The sequence below is a fragment of the Sminthopsis crassicaudata genome, chromosome 4 (genome assembly GCF_048593235.1).
Source record: "Sminthopsis crassicaudata isolate SCR6 chromosome 4, ASM4859323v1, whole genome shotgun sequence".
NCBI classification, from domain to species: Eukaryota; Metazoa; Chordata; class Mammalia; order Dasyuromorphia; family Dasyuridae; genus Sminthopsis; species Sminthopsis crassicaudata.
The window spans coordinates 338716290-338736803 of record NC_133620.1 but is presented as its reverse complement, the minus strand read 5'-3'; the positions used below and the strand labels follow the sequence as shown (position 1 = coordinate 338736803).

Genomic DNA, 20514 nt, shown 5'->3' with positions numbered 1-20514 from the left:
GAATAATTCAAGTGATATGGAGTAGTTAAAGAATTCTGGATCTTTGTTCCAACCCCAGCTTCTATCTGAGTAACCTTGGTCAAATAATGTCCCCTCTTTGGGTTTTGATTTCCTTACCTCTAGTTGGATTTGGTTCTTACTTCATTGTGAATTATAATGTTTTTATTCTGGATTGGGAATTTTAGAAAATATTATCTATATGTGCTTATCAATTAGAATTTGTTCACTAGAGTTTATTTTGACATATGACTTAATCTAAGCTCTTATTTATGCCTCTTTTTTTGATTGAGTCATGTTTTTTTCTGGAGCTAAGATTCCAAAGGTTATAATTGGGGGAAGCCATGGCAATATAAGGAAATCTGGGACTATTTTAGAGATTTGTGCTGGGTTTTTTTGTTTTGTTTTGTTTTGTTTTGTTTTTTTAGTTAATGGAGCCATTGTAGTTCTTGTAACTTATAGTATATATGAACTTTGTTTAGGGGTTGGAAACTCTGGACTTGCCCCACTACATCTGCTGCTCATTTCTCTGAACTTTTATTAAAAACTGTTAACAAAGATACTTAGTTGTCTTTTTGTGCTACAGGCTCCCAGAATCCTGGCCGAAGCTCACCTCCCCCAGGTTATGTGCCAGAACGTCAACAGCGCATCGCACGACAGGGATCTTACACCAGTATTAACAGTGAAGGGGAATTTATTCCAGAGACTAGTGAACAGTGTGTGAGTATGAAGGTGTAGGAACCACATAAGTATGTAAAACCTTATATGTTGACCCAAGGGTAAAGCCTGATTAGAATTGAAATGATACTGGGGGGGGGGGGGAAGAATTATCATCTGAAATCAAGATGCCTGATATAAAACAGTAATGATTTAAGATTTTAATAAAGGTAGGTGAGACTTGAAGACTATTTCAGATTGCTGCCTTGAAGTTGCTCATTCATTTTCTGAATCTCAACTTTTCAGGTTCATAATCTTTTTTTTTTTTTTCCACTCTATTAAGCAATAATAAGGGCTCCTACTTATTGAGCCACAGTAAGTTCACAATATACTGATCTGTATATCAGAAAATCAACTTCTTAATTTAAAGAATGATGTACTTTTCCTGGAAAGATTTTCTAAGATACTATTCTTAATTTCTAGCCATAGAAATAAAGTTTAAAAAAAAGAAGAAGAAGAAGAAGAATCATGAAGTTGCTTATTGAAGGGGAATCAGAATTAGAGAATTTTAATCAAGAATTTAATAAGCGCTTACTGGGAATACAAATATAAAAAAGGAAAGTTTCTGTTCTTAGGAAGCTTATATTCTATCAGAGGAGACTTAGAGTCTAGTGGGGAAATAACAAGCACACATAAATATATATAAAAGATATACAAAAGAAATATAAGATACATTGGAGTGAGACACAAATAGCTGGGAACTTCATGTAGATGTCCTTTAAGCAGAGTTGTTTTTTTTTTTTTTTCCCCCTGAGGCTGGGGTAAGTGACTTGCCCAGGGTCACACAGCTAGGAAGTGTTAAGTGTCTGAGATCAGATTTGAACTTGGGTCCTCCTGAATTCAAGGCTGGTGCTCTATCCACTGCACCATCTAGCTGCCCCTAGCCACCTAGCTGCCCCAAGCAGAGTTTTGAGGAAAACAAAAGTTTCTAAGAGGTAGTTGCCAAGCAGAATTTTATTTCCAAGCATGGGGATGGCCAGTGCAAAAGTATAGAGATGAAAGATGAAGCGTCCTATATTAAGAAAAATAAAAAGGCTAATTTGGTTCAACCTGGGTAGGAAAGAGATTAATATAAATTATATAATATATATTATTATATTATATAACTATATAACATATAACATATTATATAACTATATAACATATAACATATTATATAACTATATAACATCTCCTTTGAGGTTGAAAATTTTGACAAATTGGGGCTAGATTGTAAAGGGCTTTAAAAGATAAACAGAGGAGCTTGTATTGGATCCTAGAAACAATGGAGAATCAGTGAAGTTTGCTAAGGAAGCGAGTGACATGGTCAGATTTGCACTTTAGGAAAATCACCTTGACAACTCTTTGGAAGATAGATTGGAGTGGAAAGAATCTTGGTGTAAGAAAATCAGTGAAGAGACTGCTATAGCAAATCTAGGCAAGCGACAATGAAGCTCAGAATGGGGTTAGTGACCATGAGCAGAGCAAAAGCAACAAATATGAAGAAGTTACTATTGAGCTTTATCAACTGATTAGATATGTGAGATGAATAGAAGTGAAGGTTTGGAAGATAGCAATGAGGTTGTGGATCTAGTTGACCCAAAGGATGGTGGCTTCTCATCAGAAAAAAATTATTTTGGAAGAGAGGTGGATTTTGGGAAACAGATAATGAGTTCAATTTAAGTTTGAAATGTTTATTGAATAGCCATTTTAAAATGTCTAGACAATCCAGTGGAACTGAAGAGAGAATCTTAGGTTGAATATATAGATATCTGAGAAGTACATTAGAGATAATAAATGCACAAATAGGAGTTGATTCAATCACCAAGTAAGAAAGTAATGAATAAAAAGTATTTAGTAAAAATACAGCATTGATGCAATTTAATAAAGTTTTTCCATATTTATCTTGGAGATGTGTTGATGTTAAGAGAGAATCTCTTGACTACTCATGTGTTATATTTCATACTTGGTCTAGGATGAGTTCAGTAACTTTTAAAGAAAAGCATTAGTCAAAGCATTTAGTTATACATCTATAGGGTAGGACTTAAGGAAAGGGAGCTTTGAAGTGGGAGCTGATCACTTCAGTTATAGAAAACTAGCATTGATCACATTCCTTCTCTTTCTCCACACTTCTTGGTAAAGAAAAGTTTAGGTGAGGGGAAAAGAGAAATGAAAGTATATATGATGGAAGGAAAGACACATAATAATGAACTTAAATGAATGAACTTAGAAAAAATAGAAGAGACTAGTAGAATGGATTAGGAAGCAAAATTAAACGTTATTTTTTGAAAGCATCAAACAAAAAGATTCACACAATAAAAATGAAGAGTTGGAGCATAATTTTATCTTTTAGATTAATTTTAAAAGCCAGACATAGCAGTCATGATCTCATGCAAAGCAACACTAAAAATAGACATAGCAGACAAATTACTTTATGCTTATAGTCACCATGGATAATGAAATTCAATCAGTATTTAATACAGATTTAGAGCATCTGAATACTTAAAAGAAAAATTTATTAAACTATAGGTATACTTCAGTTTGCCTCTTCTCCACTTAAGACCACATTTTTATCCCCCGAACTCCCACTCTCTCAGTTGAGAATCTTGATTCTTTACTTAAAAAAAAACAAACCCAGAAACCATTCAACATAAGTTTCCCTCAAAATTCCTTGAGATTAATTCCTACTCACTTTTCCTTTCCCTCTCAGTCTCTGACAAAATAGTAGCACTTCTCTTTGCCAAACTTAGCCCATGTATGCTTAATTTCATCCCTTCCTGTCTTCAACAGATTGAATGCTCAATCATCCCACTCTCCATTTCTTGAATCCTCAACTTCTCTCTATCACATGACTCCTTCCCCCTCACTATCAAATATGTCTAAGTCTCTTTTATCTTTAAAAACCTTCACTAGACCCTACCACCCTCTCAATTGATCTTTTTTCCCTTTCTTAGCCAAATTATTTTAAAAAGTTGTCTGTACTTGCTACCTCTTCTTTCTCTTCTCTTATTCTTTTAACTCTGCATTCTGGCTTCTAATCTCATCATTCAAATGAAATGCTCTCTCCAAAGTTATCTGTGATTTCTTAATTGCCATATCTGATGGTCTTTTCTCAGTCTTAATCTTTTTCAGTCTTTTATCTGCTACATTTGACACTACTGACACTTTCTCCAAGATATTTTTATACACACAGACACAGACACACACACACTTCCTCTCTTGTAGCCTCATCAGTTCCCATGGTTTAACTACTATTTCTATACAGATGACTCCCAGATTTAGCTAGTTATAGTGATGTTATGGGGCAGAACTTGAAACAAGGTACTAAATGGAACTGAGGAGACAGTGGTTAAATCTAGTTTAGCACTGATTTAATCCTACAACAAATAATGGTTTCCTAGTGATAAAATGATTGGTTTATACTCAGTGTAGAGCACATAAACTAGGAGCCTCGGAAAACAGGCGGGAGCTCAAGCTCTAGGAACCAAGGAGAGAGATAGACCTCTAAGAAAGCTAACTGGGCCCCAGAAAAGGAGACAAGACTTTAAAAGAGATAATAAAGGATTTGGACTTTAACCCCTGGCTACTCCTGTAGTAATTGCTGAACTAAAAGGAAGGCTGCTCTCAGAGACCTCCAGGAAACCCAAACAAAGAACATTATATTTTGGCACCCAAACTACTACATAGCTCCACTGAGCTTTAGTCCTAAATTACCAGTTGTCTTTTGGAGATTTCAAATTGGATATCCTGAAGATATTTTTTTTTCCATTTAGTATTTTATTTTTCCAAATATATACAAAGATAATTTTCAGCATTCACCTTTGTAAAATTTCCAGTTTTTTTTTTTTTCTTCTCTCAAAACAGCAAGCAATCTGATATAGGTTAAACATATGCAATTCTTCTAAACATATTTCTATATTCATCCTTCTGCACACATACAAAAATCAGATCAAAAAGGGAAAAAAAAATAAAAAATAACAAACAGCAACAACAAAAGGTGAACATACTATGCTTTGATTCATATTCAGTCTACATAGTTCTCTTTGTGGACGTGGATGGCTCTTTCCATCCCAAGTCTATTAGAATTGCCTTGAATTACTTCATTGTTGAAAAAAGCTACGTCCATCAGAATTGATCATCACATAATCTTGTTGCCTACTCATTTCATTTATCATCAGTTCATGTAAGTCTCTCCTGGTCTCTAAAATCATCCTGCTAATAATTTCTTATTGAACAATAATATTCTATAGCATTCACCTATCTAACTTATTCAACAATTCTCCATCCACTCAGTTTCCAGTTCTTTGCCGCTACAAAAAGGGCTGCCACAAACATTTTTGCACATGTGGGTCCTTTTCCCTTTTTTGTGATACAGACCCAATAGAGACACTGCATCTTGAAGACATGTTAAATTCAATATGTCTAAAATAACTTATTATTTTCCTAAACTTTCATCTCTTTAAGACTTCCCTATTTATATTGTAGGCATCACCATCTATTTAATGTTTTGCATTCTTATCTTCTTGGTATTTAGGTCTCAGTGTTTTCTTGAACTACTCACTCTCCCTCATTCCACATTTCCCAAATCTTGCCATTTCTACTGTCACAGCATTTTGCATCCAAAGCTTTTTGCCCAAGAAATGATTAAAAATATCTCTTCCTTCACCATAAGAAAAGTAGAGAGAGCTAATATTGTGTAAATATAGTCAACAAACCTTTATTAAATGCCAATAATATTCCAAGTATTATGCTAAGCACTGGTAATACAAAAAAAGGGGGGGATTCTCAAGGAGCCTCCAGTCTGATGGGAGGGGAACAACATAAAAACCATCTGTCAGAAGCAAAAGGCACTAGCATTAAGGAGATTGGGAAAGCTTTCTTGAAGATGGTAGGATTTTAGCTGGGACATGAAAGAAGCCAGGGAAGCTAGGAAGCAGAGGGGAGGGGAGGATCATTCCAAGCAAGGGGTACACAGCCAAGTGAAAATGCTTGGAGTGAGGAGATGGAAGTGTTACTACATCAAAGTGTGTGGAGCTGAGTAAGATAGATGAAAAAGATAGAAAAGGGCAGATTATGAATGCCTTCCATCTGCCAGGATACTATATGGTGTTTTTTTACAGATGCTGGATCCCCTAAGCAGTGCTGAGAACTCTGTGTCAGGAAGTTGTCAATCCTTGGACAGATCAGCAGATAGGTAAGTAACACAACTAACATCACATACTAAGTTATGGTTAAAATGTTTCATAAAAAACAAGATTATAAATAAATTAGAAGAACATAGGATAGTTTACCTATCAGCCCTGTGGAGGAGAAAGGAAAGAAGAACTGGAGATCATTATTGATCACAAAATAGATAATTCTGATTATATTAAGTTAAAAAAGGTTTTATACAAACAAAACTAATGCAGACAAGATTAGAAAGGAAGCAATAAACTGGGAAAACTTTTTTTACAGTCAAAGAGTCTGATAAAGGCCTCATTTCTACAATATATAGAGAATTGACTCAAATTTTATAAGAATTCAAGCCATTCTCCAATTGATAAATGGTCAAAGGATATGAACAGGCAATTTTCAGATGAAGAAATTGAAAATATTTCTAATCATATGAAAAGGTGCTCTAAATCACTATTGATCAGAGAAATACAAATTAAGACAACTCTGAGATACCACTACATACCTGTCAGATTGGCTAAGATGACAGGAAAAGATAATGACAAATGTTGGAGGGGCTTTGGGAAAACTGGGACACTGATGCATTGTTAATAGAATTGTGAATGCATTCAACCATTCTGGAGAGCAATTTGGAACTATGTTCATAAAGTTATCAAACTGTTCATACCCTTTGATCCAGCAGTGTTTCTACTGGGATTATATCCCAAAGAGATCTTAAAGGAGGGAAAGGGATTCACATGTGCAAAAATGTTTGTGGCAGCACTCTTCATAGTGGCTAGAGACTGGAAACTGAGTGGATACCCATCAATTGGAGAGTGGCTGAATAAATTGTTGTATATGAATATTATGGAATACTGTTGTTCTATAAGAAACAACCAGCAGGATGATTTCAGAGAGGCCTGAAGAGACTCACATGAAGTGAGCAGAACCAGGAGATTATTATACACGACAACAACAAAATGATCAATTCTGATGGATGTGGCTCTCTTCAACAATGAGATGATTGAGGCCAGTTCCAATAATCCTTATGATCAAGAGAGCCATCCACACCCAGAAAGAGGACTGTGGGAACTAAGTATTGTTTACAACATAGCATTTTCATTCTTTTTGTTGTTGTTTGCTTGCATTTTATTTTGCTTCTCTTTTTTTTCTTGTGTAGCATGATAATTATATAAATATGTATACATATATTAGATTTAACAAATATTTCTACCATGTTTAACATGTATTGGACTACCTGCCACCTAGGGGAAGGTATGGGGCAAGGGAGGAAAAATTGGAAAGTTTTACAAGGGTTAATGTTGAAGAATTGTCAATGCAAATGTTTTGAAAAATAAAAAGCTTTAATAAAAAAAGAAAGAAAGAAACTTGTCACTAAAAATAGTGGTTTTTCCTAATTAGCTTCTGACAATAATAACCTCTGTTACCACTCCTTGCCCTGTTGATGGAGATCCTGAGTAGATCTTGCTCTCTGAACAATAAATGAGCAGCCAGATCTCGCTCTAGAAGACTAATTAATGGTCTTCATAGTAAAAAGTTACATTTTAATCCAAGACTTTCTGATGAAGGAAAAATTTTTCTAGTTTTCTTTTATGTCTATGAATAACATATGGATTCTTATACTTTAGGTGAGAAAAACTTGATGAGAGAGAGAAAAGGTTCTTGTATTCGGTTAAAGAAATAATATTACTAACTTACTCATCAGCAACTTTTTTTGATGGTTGAATCCTCCAGATATCATCCTTGTACATTTTTTCTTCACTTACCTTTCCCCTACCTTCAGGGGAGTGAATTTTTCTGGGATTTGTAATAAAAGGTTTGTTATAGTATTTCAAGAGAATTTGCTTTTAAAATATTATTACATTAGCTATGGTCAAAACAAAACTATTCCTTGGTATCCAAATTTCTGGTGATGAGCTTCCTTGTACTTTATTAGATTAGTTTTGAGTCAATAATCCATAGCCAGAGAAATTGAGGGAATAAAAATATTAGATAAAGAAAAAACAAAATTATTTGGATCTTATAGATGCAGCAGATTTCAGTGTCTTTACTTAGAGCACCCTGAACAGTCATCTAAAATTAATTCACAATTTACAATAAAATCACCCCAAAAATCGGTTTTTTGTATATTACCAACAAAACTCATCATACTATTTTTTTAAACAAAGAACAACTTGAGAAGGGATAAGCCTTACCAATATACACAAAGGAATTTTATGAATACAGTCTTTACAGAAATAAAGATTTAAGTAATTAAAGAAAAGTTTATTGTTTTAGGTTGGGCTATGCTAATATAATAAAAATTGTAATGTTAACTAATTTATATTTTTAGTGTCATTGCTAATGTTTTAAACTACCAAAGGATTATATTCTCAAACTAGGCACAAGTATAACAATATCTCTCTGAAAGAACAAAAGGCAAGAATGTAAAAGGAGAAATCATGAAAAAAGTGGAAAGAATGCAAGGGCTAGCAATAGTATAAAAAAGTACTCATCAAAATTATTTGGTACTGAAAGAAAAATAGAAAAAGTGATCATTGGAATTGATTATGTACATTAGATCTGGAAGCAGTTGTACATAGTATCAACATAGTAATGCTGTACATAGTAATTAAACCTATTGATACTAATTATTGGGTAAAGTCTCATAATTTAAGAAGACTGAAAAACAGTCTGAGAAAATGATTAGATTAACATTTTATGAAATATGCTACAATAAGATCCAAATATAATGTAGATATAGAAGATTGTGCCATTTTAAAGAAACAGAAAGACACTTTTACAGCTATGGATTGAGAAAATGTACTTGATCAAACCAGGGAGAGAGAAGATCACAGGAAATAAAATTATTTATGTTATAAAATTGAAAAGTTTTTGTGTGTATAAAAGCAATGTAGTTAGAATTATAAAAGAAAATGTTAACTGAGGGAAAAAATCTTAACAGATTTATCTGCAAGAAGCACAATACCTAAGATATAAAGACAATTGGAACAAATTTTTAAGAACAAGTTCCATTAAAAACAAAAATATCCCTAAACATAATTATCTTCATAGGTACAAAAAAACTTTTCACAAAACAGTGATTTGTGCTTTTTTAAATCAAAAATCTAGAGGGATCCTTTTCTAATATAATTAAAAAGTATCTTATCTACAACCCAAAGAAAGTAGTACGTACACTAGGATACACTAGAAGATTTCCTAGAAATTACAGGAAAAATACTACCTTTCCCAAATATATAGTTTTATAAATGGTTGAAATAGCAATAGAAACAGAGAAAGAAAGGCTTCAAATTAGTGAAAGAAGAAACAAAATTATCCTATTTACTGTTGACATGATACAAAGAAACTAATTGAGACAGTAGCTTCAGCAGAGTTGCAAGCTATAAAATAAACTCATCAAAATATACAGAATTTCTGTGTTATTACATAATCTAAGAGGCAATAATAGAAAAGCAATCCCATTCAGATAACTACAAAATGTATAAAATATATGGGAGTCAGTGTACCAAAATGAAGCTAATACTCATAGATTTAATTATAAAATGCTTGTTAAAAAAAAATAAACAATTTAAATAGCTGAAATAATATTCAGCTCTTGAAGCTGGGTAGGGTCAGAGTAATAAAAATGGCAATACTATCAAAGTTAATTTATTATTTTAATGCTATATCAAACTACCAAATGGTTACTTTAATGAGCAAGATGAATTAATAATGCAGTCAATCCTTAACATTCACACGTTTCACTTTAGCAATATCAAACATTCATATGATTTTATTAGTATCCTTTTTTTTGCTTGTGTTAGCAACTGTGCAGATTTGCAGGTGTGACAGTGGAGAAAAAAAATAAGAGGTATTATATATGCAAGTTTATGCAATAACTGGTATCCTATTAGATATTTCACTGCTATTGTTAGATGTTTACTCTCCTTTTGTAAAGTAAAGAGGTCCCCATCCATTCATTGCATATTTTAATTTTTTTTATCTTTAAAACTGAAGAGATGTGTTGGAATTTTATCTCCAAAGCAAAGTTCAAGTCCTTTGCATTGTAAGCCCAAGAGTGAAAAGTCAGTGGAGGAGACTTAGTGAGAAAATAAAAGTATTAAATAAACTTCCTGTTAGAATGTTTGTAACCACTATTGGCTGTGAGTTTGATGTTAACTAATGATGATTTGTTATATAAAATACTACATTCTCACACTGCCATCTGATATGGTAGAAGGTAAGATTCAAGTAAAAAATGTTTTAGTTGTAAGAATTTTATTTTTTGTATAGTATTTACATGCTGTAGATTTCATATGTTAGAAAAAGCAAATATTGTCTAAAATTGGTAGGGGTGTTGTTTTGTTTTTTTTAAGCTTTTTATTTTCAAAACATATGTGGATAATTTTTCAACATTGACCCGTGTAAAACCTTGTGTACCAAATTTTCCCCTGCTTCTCCTCACTCCCTCCCCTAGATGGCAAGTAATCCAATATATGTTTTTTTTTTTTTAATTAAAGCTTTTTTTTTATTTTCAAAACATATGCACAGATAATTTTTTCAACATTAACCCTTGCTAAACCTTGTGTGCCAGTTCTCTTCCCTTCCCCCACCTCCTCCCCTAGATGGCAAAATTGGTGGTTTTTTAATTGAGACTCTTTAGTACAAAAGAGTCACAGGATTATAGGAAATTACTAATGAGAAAAAATATTTTGCATATTACCAATTTTATTTTGTGCCTGCATTTTATGGGTTGAAAAATGCATATTATCAGAATTAGTGTATTTTTTTATAAAATTATTTGCAGAAAAGTGCATTTTCAGCAATCTTTAGTGAAAAATTAAAGTTTTTAGTAATCCTGAGAATCTAACCTCGTTTTTTTATTTTTGTTCTGTTTTCTAAGAACATTATCCCTGTCAAAATTCATGATTGACTGTAATTCATTTGGAGGAACAAAAGGTCTGGAAATCAGGGAAATGATGAAAACATGGCTGAAGCACTTCCATATCTCAAACTATATAATTATTAAGCAGCCATCATCAAAACCATTTAGTCTTAGTTTAAAAATAGTAAAGTAGATCAATAAGATAGACTTCATAAGGGAGAATCAGAAATGATTCTATAGCCTACTGTTTGATAAACTTGAAAACATAAATTTCATAGTAAAGAACTCTCTTTTTTTAAAAATAGAGATGATATTTATTAGGCTGAAACACAGGCTAAAACTTTAGCACAGTTTTTTATTTTTAATTTTCAATAGTATTTGATTTTTCCAAATACATGTAAAGATAGTTGTCAACATTCATTTTGTTTTCAACATTTATTTTTTCTAAGATTTTGTGTTCCAAATTTTTTTCCTTATTTCCTTCCCAAGATAACAAGCAATCTGATATAGGTTAAATATGTATGATTCTTTTAAACATATATCCATGTGCAAGAAAAATCAGACCAAAGGGGGGAAACCACAAGAAAGAAAACAAACAAAAATGGTGAAAATACTACATTTTAATCCACATTCAGTCTCCATAGTTATCTCTGGATGCAGAAGGCAGGCATTAAGAACTCTCTCTTTAATGGGAAAACTGGAAATCAATCTGGCAGAAATTAAGCTTAGGTAAGCTTCTATTTAAAAAAAAAAAAAAAAAAAAAAAAAAAAAAAGCTTTTTATTTTCAAAATATATACATGGATAATTTTTAGCATTCACCCTTACAAAGTCTTATGTTCCAAAATTTTTACCTCCCTTTCTTTCACCTCCTTCCCTAGAAGCAAGTAATCCAATATATGTTAAACATGTGTAATTCTTCTGTACATATATCATGCTGCACAAGAAAAATCAGATTAAAAAGGAAAAAGATGAGAAGGAAAACAAAATGCAAGCAAACAACAACAAAAAGAGTGAAAATGCTGTGTTGTGATCCACACTTAGTTCACACAGTCCTTTCTCTGGATACAGATGGCTCTCTTCATCATAAGACCATTGGAACTGGCCTGAATCATGATAAGCTTCTTATACAATAGATTCCATTAATACATTTAAAATGGATGTACAGCCTGAACACTAAGGATCATGTCATCAAAAAATTAGAAGAGAAGCAGATCATATAGCTTTTTCAGCTGTAAGTAGGAGATTAGTTGGTTTTGGTTTTTTTTTCCTTACATTAAAGGAGCTTATAATTTAATGGGAGAAACAACATTCAAACCAGTATATACAAAGGAAGTTATATGCAGGAAATAATTAACAGAGGGAAGAGATTAGTTCTTAATGAAAGGAGGAAGTCAATTACAAAAGTAAAATTGATAAATCTTGTTACATGAAATTAAAAACTTTTGCATTATCAGAATATATAAGGGAAACAGTCAAAAATCTTTCCATCATATTTTTCATATAAGGGCTTGATATCTAAGATACATTATCAACTAAAAGAAAATCGGAGGATCAAAAATCATTCCCTTAATAGATAAATGGTTAAAAAAAATATTTTTAAAAAAATTCAGTTCTCAAAAGAATTGCATTGTTATATACTGAATGAAAGAATGCTTCAAATCACTAATAAGAGAAGTGCACATCAAAACTACCCTGAGGTTTCCAACTTTGTTCTCAGCAAATTGGTAAAGGTGATAAAAAGAAGGGCTTAGTCAACACTGAAGAAATTATGGAAAGACTGGCCCCATTAATGTGCTGTTGGTAAAGTTATAAGTTAGTGCAAACATTTTGTAAAGCAGATTGGAATTATGTAAATAAATTGGCTAAAATATCCATATCCTTATATACCCCAAGTTAGGCACTAAGTAGTAGATGCCTATTTAGGGGCAAATGTTGGAACAAATTCTGGCACATGAATATAATGTAATGTCACTGTGCTGTAAGAAATAACAAATTTTATTGCAGAAAAGCATGGAAATACTTAAACTATGTACAAAATATATGCACAAGATATATGCAATGACCATAGTTGTATAAATGGAAAGAACAGCAACCATGAAACAATCAAAAATAAATGTTGCAAAACTGTAAAGAATAAGCTTAGCCTGCCTCCCTAAAAAAAAAAAAAAAAAAAAAAAAAAAAAAAAAAAAAAAAAAAAAAAAAAAAAAAAAAAAAAAAAAAGAGAGAGAGAGAGAGAGAGAGAAAATACTTCCTTCAATTCCAGAGTTGTGGGAAGAGATGCAAGATCTGTAATTGTGAGACTTATTTTAAGTCAGATTTCCAATGTTTTGATCATTTTGCAGAATTTTTTTCTTTTTAAATTTTTATTATAAGGAATGGTGGGAGTAGAATATAGTGGGATAACTAAATGATATTCAGACAAACTATATTAATAAAAATGTCTTTTTTAAAAAAAGTTATTTCCCAATAGATAAAAGGTGAGCAGATATGAACAGTTCAGAAAAAAAAGTTTAACCTAGTAACAATTATTTGGGGGGAAAAATGCTCCAAATTTCCCTTGTTCTGTATTAAAAGTATTTTACTTTTGTTTTCAGAATTTAATTCATAGCAGCTTTACATCCCACCTGACTTGACTTCCCTTTTAAAATTTTTAGGTCATGAGATTTTACCTATTCTTTCTCTAAACTCTTTGACACTTACTCTTCAGAAGTAGAGTACAAGCCATAATATGCTCTAGTTTCCTCTCCTCTATCACAAATCTAAGACAAAGTGGTCACTTCCTCTCCTAGGGATCATCATTTCTCCCCAGGGACCAATTTTGGTAAGAATCAGGTTTGGAAAAGAATTTCCTCTCTGTGGTTCCTCTACTTTTTGAAGAGTGAAATTATTATATAGACAAGTAAAAAAATTATCTCTTCTGAAGCTTTTGTTAGAGAATGAGTTCCAAAAATCTTTGAATAATTAAAACATCCTATCATTGCCATAGTTCATACTTCTCTATTTGAGGCTTGTGATCTGTTTCTTAAATTCCTCAGCCATTTCATCTTTTTGACTAGATGTCTTCTAATATCTTTCATTGCAATATCACTAATGTTTTTGGCTGTCTTGACCTTCAGCCAAATGTTTTCTACCATTCTTTCCTCTTCGTTAGCTGCTGTTCACTTTTTCACTTGTTTCATTTTCCTTCACTTGTTTCTTCACTTGAAGAAAATCCAGGTAAACACTAAGATCTGAAGAAGCCCATGATCTCCTTTATATAGAGTACATCTCTTCCCCCAGATTTCAACATGTTCTTTTACTTATCCTTTTCCTCTTGAATAAAGTAAATCTTCCCACAGCTACATTGCAGTCGTGAACTTTATCCCACCAAATCTCAGCAATACTCATTATGTCAAATTTCCTTCCTTATATTAAGATCTCTAGTTTACCTTGCATTAATTTTTTTAATGTATTGATACATATTGTTTAAATACAATAGATACATTTTTTGCATAGACATTTGAGGCCATAATTATTTGAGGCAAGGAATTTGTCTACATCTCTTGGATTCTCTCCCTTATTATCTAATAAGCAGACGTTTAAAGAGAGATCCTAGCAAAATGTTGTCTGGGATTCCCTGAGATTTTTTCCTTGGTTAAGGTTGGAAGGGTAGGCTGTACAGTTCTTATCCCAACTAGCATTTTGGAGTCAGATGGTTTCTTAAAAATGCATTGTTGCATTTAGGCATCACTCTAAGAGAAAGAAAGGATTAGGTATAAGAGAACACCAAGCCTTTACTGCTTCAAACTGCTGAAAAATAGAAGATCATCTTCATCTGCCAAAGCAAAAGAGAGTTTTACTGCCAAGTGGTCATTCTCTGCTTTTTTTGGATTACTTGAGATATTTCTTGCAAGGTGTATTTGTACATTTCTTTATTTGTTCATGCATTTGCTTTTTTTCATTAGTCCCTCCTTTCGGAAATCTCGGATGTCTAGAGCCCAGAGTTTCCCAGATAACAGACAAGAATATTCAGGTGAGTTGCTTCAGATCAGAGGTAACCAGTCTTGTCAGAGATTTGGTGCCCATTGGTAAGAGATGGTAGCAGCTTTGCCCCTTGCATCACTGAGGATCTCTGAGGTAATCCAGAGCAATTCAGTTCAATATGCATTTATTAAATAATCTGCTGCGAGCCAGACAAAAATAAAAGTATACTTCAAGAAGCTGACTACATTCTATTGGAAGAAACAATATGTATAAATATAAAATAAGTGGAAATAACAACTGGGGGAATGAGGGAGAAGGTCCAACATAAGAAGATAGCACTTGAGCCAAGCTTTGAAGGGAGTTAGGGTTTCTGAGAAGCAGAGAGTAAAGAGAGAACATTTCAGAAATAGAGGGCAGCCTATACAAAGACAGGAGACAGAAGATATGATGTTACGTAGGGAAGAGCAAGTGGTCAATTAGACTAAATCATGATGGAGGAATAAGATGAAATCATTTTCAAGAGATAGGTTAAAGCCAGATTGTGAAAGTAAGGCTGGTTGGCTACCTACCCATTCCTCTCTATATCTCTTTCAGATCGTGACACTCAGCTCTATGACAAAGGGGTAAAAGGTGGAACATATCCCCGTCGTTACCATGTCTCTGTTCATCACAAGGACTACAATGATGGTGAGGGTGACCCTCCTTCTGCTGGTTATCATGTGCCTCTTCCTGTATGAGTAACTAAGAAGAGCAAGAGAAGTGTGTGATTCAGTTTCTTATAGAGTTATCATCTACTGCCATGGTTTTGTCTAAAAGGATTAAATTGTCCTGCCTCTATATAGCTTCACCCAGAGTCCCATGTATTCCCTTTTCACTAAAGATGTGTGTTCCAGATTCCATAAACTGGGAACAGAAAAAAAAAAAATTGCTTTTCAATCCTATTGTTTTAGAGGTAGTAGAAACTATCTTCAAAGTACCTGCTCCTGAACTCCATGTTGACCTTATACATCCCCATAAACTGTTCAGAAACTCTTTTAAGTCTTTAATGTTTACCTTAAGTTCTTTGGGAGCACAGGGAGTGTGACTACTGCTTAAGGGACTCGGAGGAGTGTGCGCTGCCCCTTTTATGTTGTCTCTTAGAGCTACTCTTCTGCAGGAAAGGTGGTTGCTCTCATGTCCCATAAATAATTCCCTGCTTCATTTTTTTCCCCTGCTTTTAGTCTATATGTTTCCAAATAAATTAGGCAGTAGCTACTCTAGGATGAGCTAGGCAGATGGTAAAAACAACTAAATGTAGGTGGTTTTATTGTTCCATTTCATCTCACCCAAAGTCTTGGATGTTTGTCAGTGTTTGAATAACAAACTTTATTGATAGTAATCCTATTTTTGTCCTCTTTTCCCAAATCATTGTAGGTCGAAGAACATTTCCCCGAATAAGGCGTCATCAAGGAAACCTGTTCACATTGGTCCCCTCCAGTCGTTCCCTGAGCACAAATGGAGAAAACCTGGGACTGGCAGTGCAATACCTGGACCCTCGAGGGCGTTTATGGAATGCAGACAGTGAAAATGCTCTCACTGTACAGGAGAGGAGCGTGCCCACCAAGTGTAAGGCTCTGCATTTGACAGAAAGGACTTTCCTAGGGAAGAAAAAAGAAATCGATTAAGGAGAGTTATCAGCAAGCACTCAGAACCCACGAGTCACCCCTCAAAGGCTCTGATCTAATGTCCTTATTTTTTAGAGAAGGCCCATAAAGGGAAATGAGTAACAGATCAGAATACAAATTAATGCCCTTGATCAGATGATTTCCAAAATCTATATAAACATCAACATAGGGCTGTTTTGGGATACTCTTAGACTCAGAATTGAACTGGTATATCTGACCCAACATACTCTAGTGGAAAGCTTTGGGTTGTAAGGCCTTAGTGAATCCAAGTTTAGACCTTCCTTCATCATTCATTTCAATGTAGTAAACATTACTAAGTACTTGTGCTACTCAGCCTTGTGCTAGTTGCTAAAAAATACAAAAAGAAAAATGAAACTTTACCCTCAAGAATTTTACATTCCATTGGGAAAGATATAGTATGTCCATGAAAAAACAATACAAGAAACAATACAAAACAAGAAAAAAACAAGAGGTTACTCCCAATTGTCTGGGTTTGAGAAATGCTTTACAAAGAGAGGAGTTTGAAAGACAGGTGATTCTGAGAAGTAAGGATGAGGAAGGTGTGCATTCCCAGCATGGAAAATGATTTGTGTCATTGCACAGAGGCTGGTGATGGAGAATAAGATGTTAAAGAGAGGGATGTTTGTTTCAATGTGGAATCCTCTGATAAGTTACCTGACCTCATTGGACTTTAGATTTTTCATCTATGAAACTTTTTACTGTTGCTATATGTATATTGAGGTGAAAATGAACACTGTTAAAATATGGAAGAACTTTCTTGTTGTAAAAATCAACAGAACGCTTTTACCTTGACTTTATTCAACCCTTTGCTCAACAAAGTAAAGCAAAAATAGGGCATGGGCTTCCTGTTGTATAGCTAGATGTTGTATTGTTGAATTGGTGAGAAGCCAAAGTTAAAGAAATCCCCCCAGAACTTAGATTTTTCACCTGTTCAAGATGTGGCATTTAATAACAGTCTCTTTATTTTTTCTCTCCAATAGCTCCAAGTGCTCCCATAAACTGGCGTCGGGGGAAACTCCTGGGTCAGGGTGCCTTTGGCCGAGTCTACCTGTGCTATGATGTGGATACTGGACGAGAGCTTGCTTCTAAGCAGGTTCAGTTTGATCCAGACAGTCCTGAAACAAGCAAGGTAATTAGGACTCTCCATGCTTTCCTCATAGATCATGCTGGTCTTATTTGTCACCATTGCTTTTCTCAAAATAAAATAACCAAATCTCTCCTTGCTATAGTAGCTGCTCTGGGATTAGAATGAGGGTGGAAAAGCTTGAAGAATGCCATCAGTACACATAGTAGAAGGAACCTGTCTATTGATGATGGACACAGGAAATCCAAAAGGGAAAGTGGCAAATAGTTCCAGACAAGAAAATCCCCACAGAACCCTAAGCAGAGAATTCAGGCTTGAATTCTAGGGATCATACACCCCAATTCCAAAGGGGAAATCTAATTTGAAATTTGGTATCAATACAGAAGAGAACAGAAGGGAATTCAAATGAAAACACAGAGGAACAGAACCGTTTTGAAAATAATATGTGGAGTTTACTTTGAAAAAAACCAAGTAGCATAAAGTTGAGATTCATTATTTCTTATGCAGTCCTCTGTTAGTATTCTATATATCTGGAAATGCTCTTCTTTCTAGATTTAAAATTCAAAGTGTTAAAGTGTACAAAAAGGAAAAAGAAAACAAATCTATTCTTGAAAGGAGGCTAAGATTGCTGTCTCTAACTAGATGTATTAGTTCCCTATGCCTTCTAAAGCCTTCTTATTTCCAGGCAAAAGATACTCTAACCTAGAGCCTCACCTTTTTACAGACTGCCCCCCATAGGCTGTTTCCAAATTGATAAGAAATCTAGGAATCTTCCATCTTTACTCATTTGTCATTAACAAAAATTGAGGATAGAAAAGAGTAATGGGAATTTTAGGGGGTAAAATTTTCCTTTAAAAAAAACCAGACATGTTGAAAAAATTGAGATCTAAAAAGAGAAGAGATATAATTTGACTCCTAGTAGATAGTACATTAATTAAAAAGTAAGAAGAGACAGGGGAAGAAAATCCAAGGAAACTGCTTGGTTCTAGACAATGACCAATCCACATTGAAATTATTTCATATTCTACCCTATAGAAAGCCATACTAGGTTTAGTCCAGGCCAGAGATAAGGTTTTTTTCACTTTTCCTAAAAATATGGTTAAAAGTAGATAGAGACCTGGGTGGGTCCAAAGTCCAATTGTCAGGGCAGTAGACAGAGAGGTCTTACAAGTAAAGCTTCCCACATTCTGATAGGCCCATGGTGATAGCTGGAAGACTAGACTGTCAGGATATATGGGGACAACAGGACTTCCTTCTCTCATCCCCCAGGAGGTAAGTGCCCTTGAGTGTGAAATCCAGTTGTTGAAGAATTTGCAGCATGATCGCATCGTGCAGTACTACGGCTGTCTCCGTGATCGCTCTGAGAAGACCCTGACCATCTTTATGGAGTACATGCCAGGGGTATGCTAGGTGGGGTACAGCTGGGCACTTAGCTTAAAGGGGAAGAAAAGATGGGCCATAATTTGAAGTGGGAATAAAGACGGGGCCATGGGGTTGGTAGGGGGCAAAGAAGCAGATTAAACAGCACGCATTTATTTAGGTACTCCAGTGGGCCAGGTACTGTTCTGGGTACTGGGAGACAGAAGTGAGACTCTTCCAGCCCTCTCAGTGCTGGAAGAAAATGCATGTTCACAGATAAGTAAATCTGAGATATATACAAAATAAATCCAGTAACTTCTTATGGCAATTTTGTGGTAAAGGAATTGGACAAGGGAAGGCCTAGATATAGGGAGCACATTCAGGAGGCCATTGCAATAGGAAAGCCAAGACAGGACGAGGGCTTGAGCAAGTCAGTAGTGATGGGAATAGAGTGGGGTATGGAAACAAAACTGTTGAGTTGAATTAAAAAGATGTCATTAAAGGAATATTTGAATCAGAAGACAGATTAGACTTTTTTCTGTTTGGCTCCAGAAGTCAGAATTGGAAATAATGGATAGAAGTTACAAAGATGTAAACTTAGACTTAAAGGCCAGGAAAAACTATGCAGAAATTAAGTAGACTATCTCAGTGGTTGGTGGGTTCCCTCAAATTGAAGTTCTTCAAGAATTAGCTGAATAACTACTGTCAGGCATTGGCCTGGAAAAATGGTTGCTGAGGTCTCTTACAATTCTTCACATTCTGAGATTCTTTTAAAATCTGACAATTGAGTTAACAGTAAGTGAGATTGAAGAGTCACAAACAACTTGTAGCTTATGAAGCTATGTGATTGATAAAATAGTGGTACCTGGTAGATATTTAAAAATTTTAAGAATAGATGATTTTAGGAAGAAATATACCTAATGAAGTCTATTTTAGTTTTGTTGAGTTTGATATGTGAGACATCTAAATTGAGGTATCTAGCTAGTGATTGGAGATAAAGAGGTTAAAGTTCAAGAAAGAGATGAAAGTTAACTATGTAGTCATCTACATAATGATGATAGTTTAAATCAGTGGGAACTAACATGGTTACAAAGAAAGAGTATAGAAATTAAAGAAAGTACCCAGGAAAGAGCTGTGTGATACATCCACAATTAAGGATCAAGACATGGAAGATGATTCTACAAAAAAAGAAAGAAAAGAATTCACCAGATGAGTAGGAATCTGAACTTTGTTGTCCCTTGAGTTTAGTTCAAAAGTATCAAAAGCTGCAAGATTCACAAAGGAGATTTAAGAAAAGGCCATTGAATTTAGCAATAAAGAAATCTTTTGTGACCTTGGTGAAAACAGTTATAGTTCCATGGTGAGGATTTAAGCCAGTTTGTCTGGGGAAGAGAGGTAAGAAAATGGGAACATGTAGAAAGCTTTTTCTAGAAGTTTGTGAAAGGGACAAGAGGAGAGAATTATCAGGAGGAGAGAGAGGAAAATGATTCAAAGAGCAGCTGCTGGAGATGATTAGAGAGTGTAAGATCAAAGATACAAGTAGAGGGGTTGCATTGGCAAAGAAGATTGGCAAAGGAAGAGCAGGGAAGATAATATTTATTAAGTACCTACTCTATGCTAGGCACTGTGCTCAGCTCTTTTACAAATATATTATCATTTGAGGACGTAAATGGTTGAGAAAGTGAGCAGTGA

General features: G+C 34.2%; 1 protein-coding gene across 3 annotated transcripts in view; it reads left to right on the top strand.

Moving 5' to 3' along the window:
- MAP3K3 (mitogen-activated protein kinase kinase kinase 3) overlaps window positions 1-20514 on the top strand; it is an 88864-nt gene that overhangs the window by 62110 nt on the left and 6240 nt on the right. Inside the window, exons 8-14 of one of the 3 annotated variants that reach the window (XM_074260868.1) lie at window positions 584-717; window positions 5814-5887; window positions 14676-14743; window positions 15289-15381; window positions 16108-16299; window positions 17360-17508; window positions 18733-18864. In XM_074260868.1, the coding sequence (XP_074116969.1) occupies window positions 584-717; window positions 5814-5887; window positions 14676-14743; window positions 15289-15381; window positions 16108-16299; window positions 17360-17508; window positions 18733-18864 (842 nt within the window). Of the gene's footprint in view, window positions 1-583; window positions 718-5813; window positions 5888-14675; window positions 14744-15288; window positions 15382-16107; window positions 16300-17359; window positions 17509-18657; window positions 18865-20514 lie in introns of all 3 variants that reach the window. The other 2 variants (XM_074260871.1, XM_074260867.1) reach the window with 2 other exon arrangements.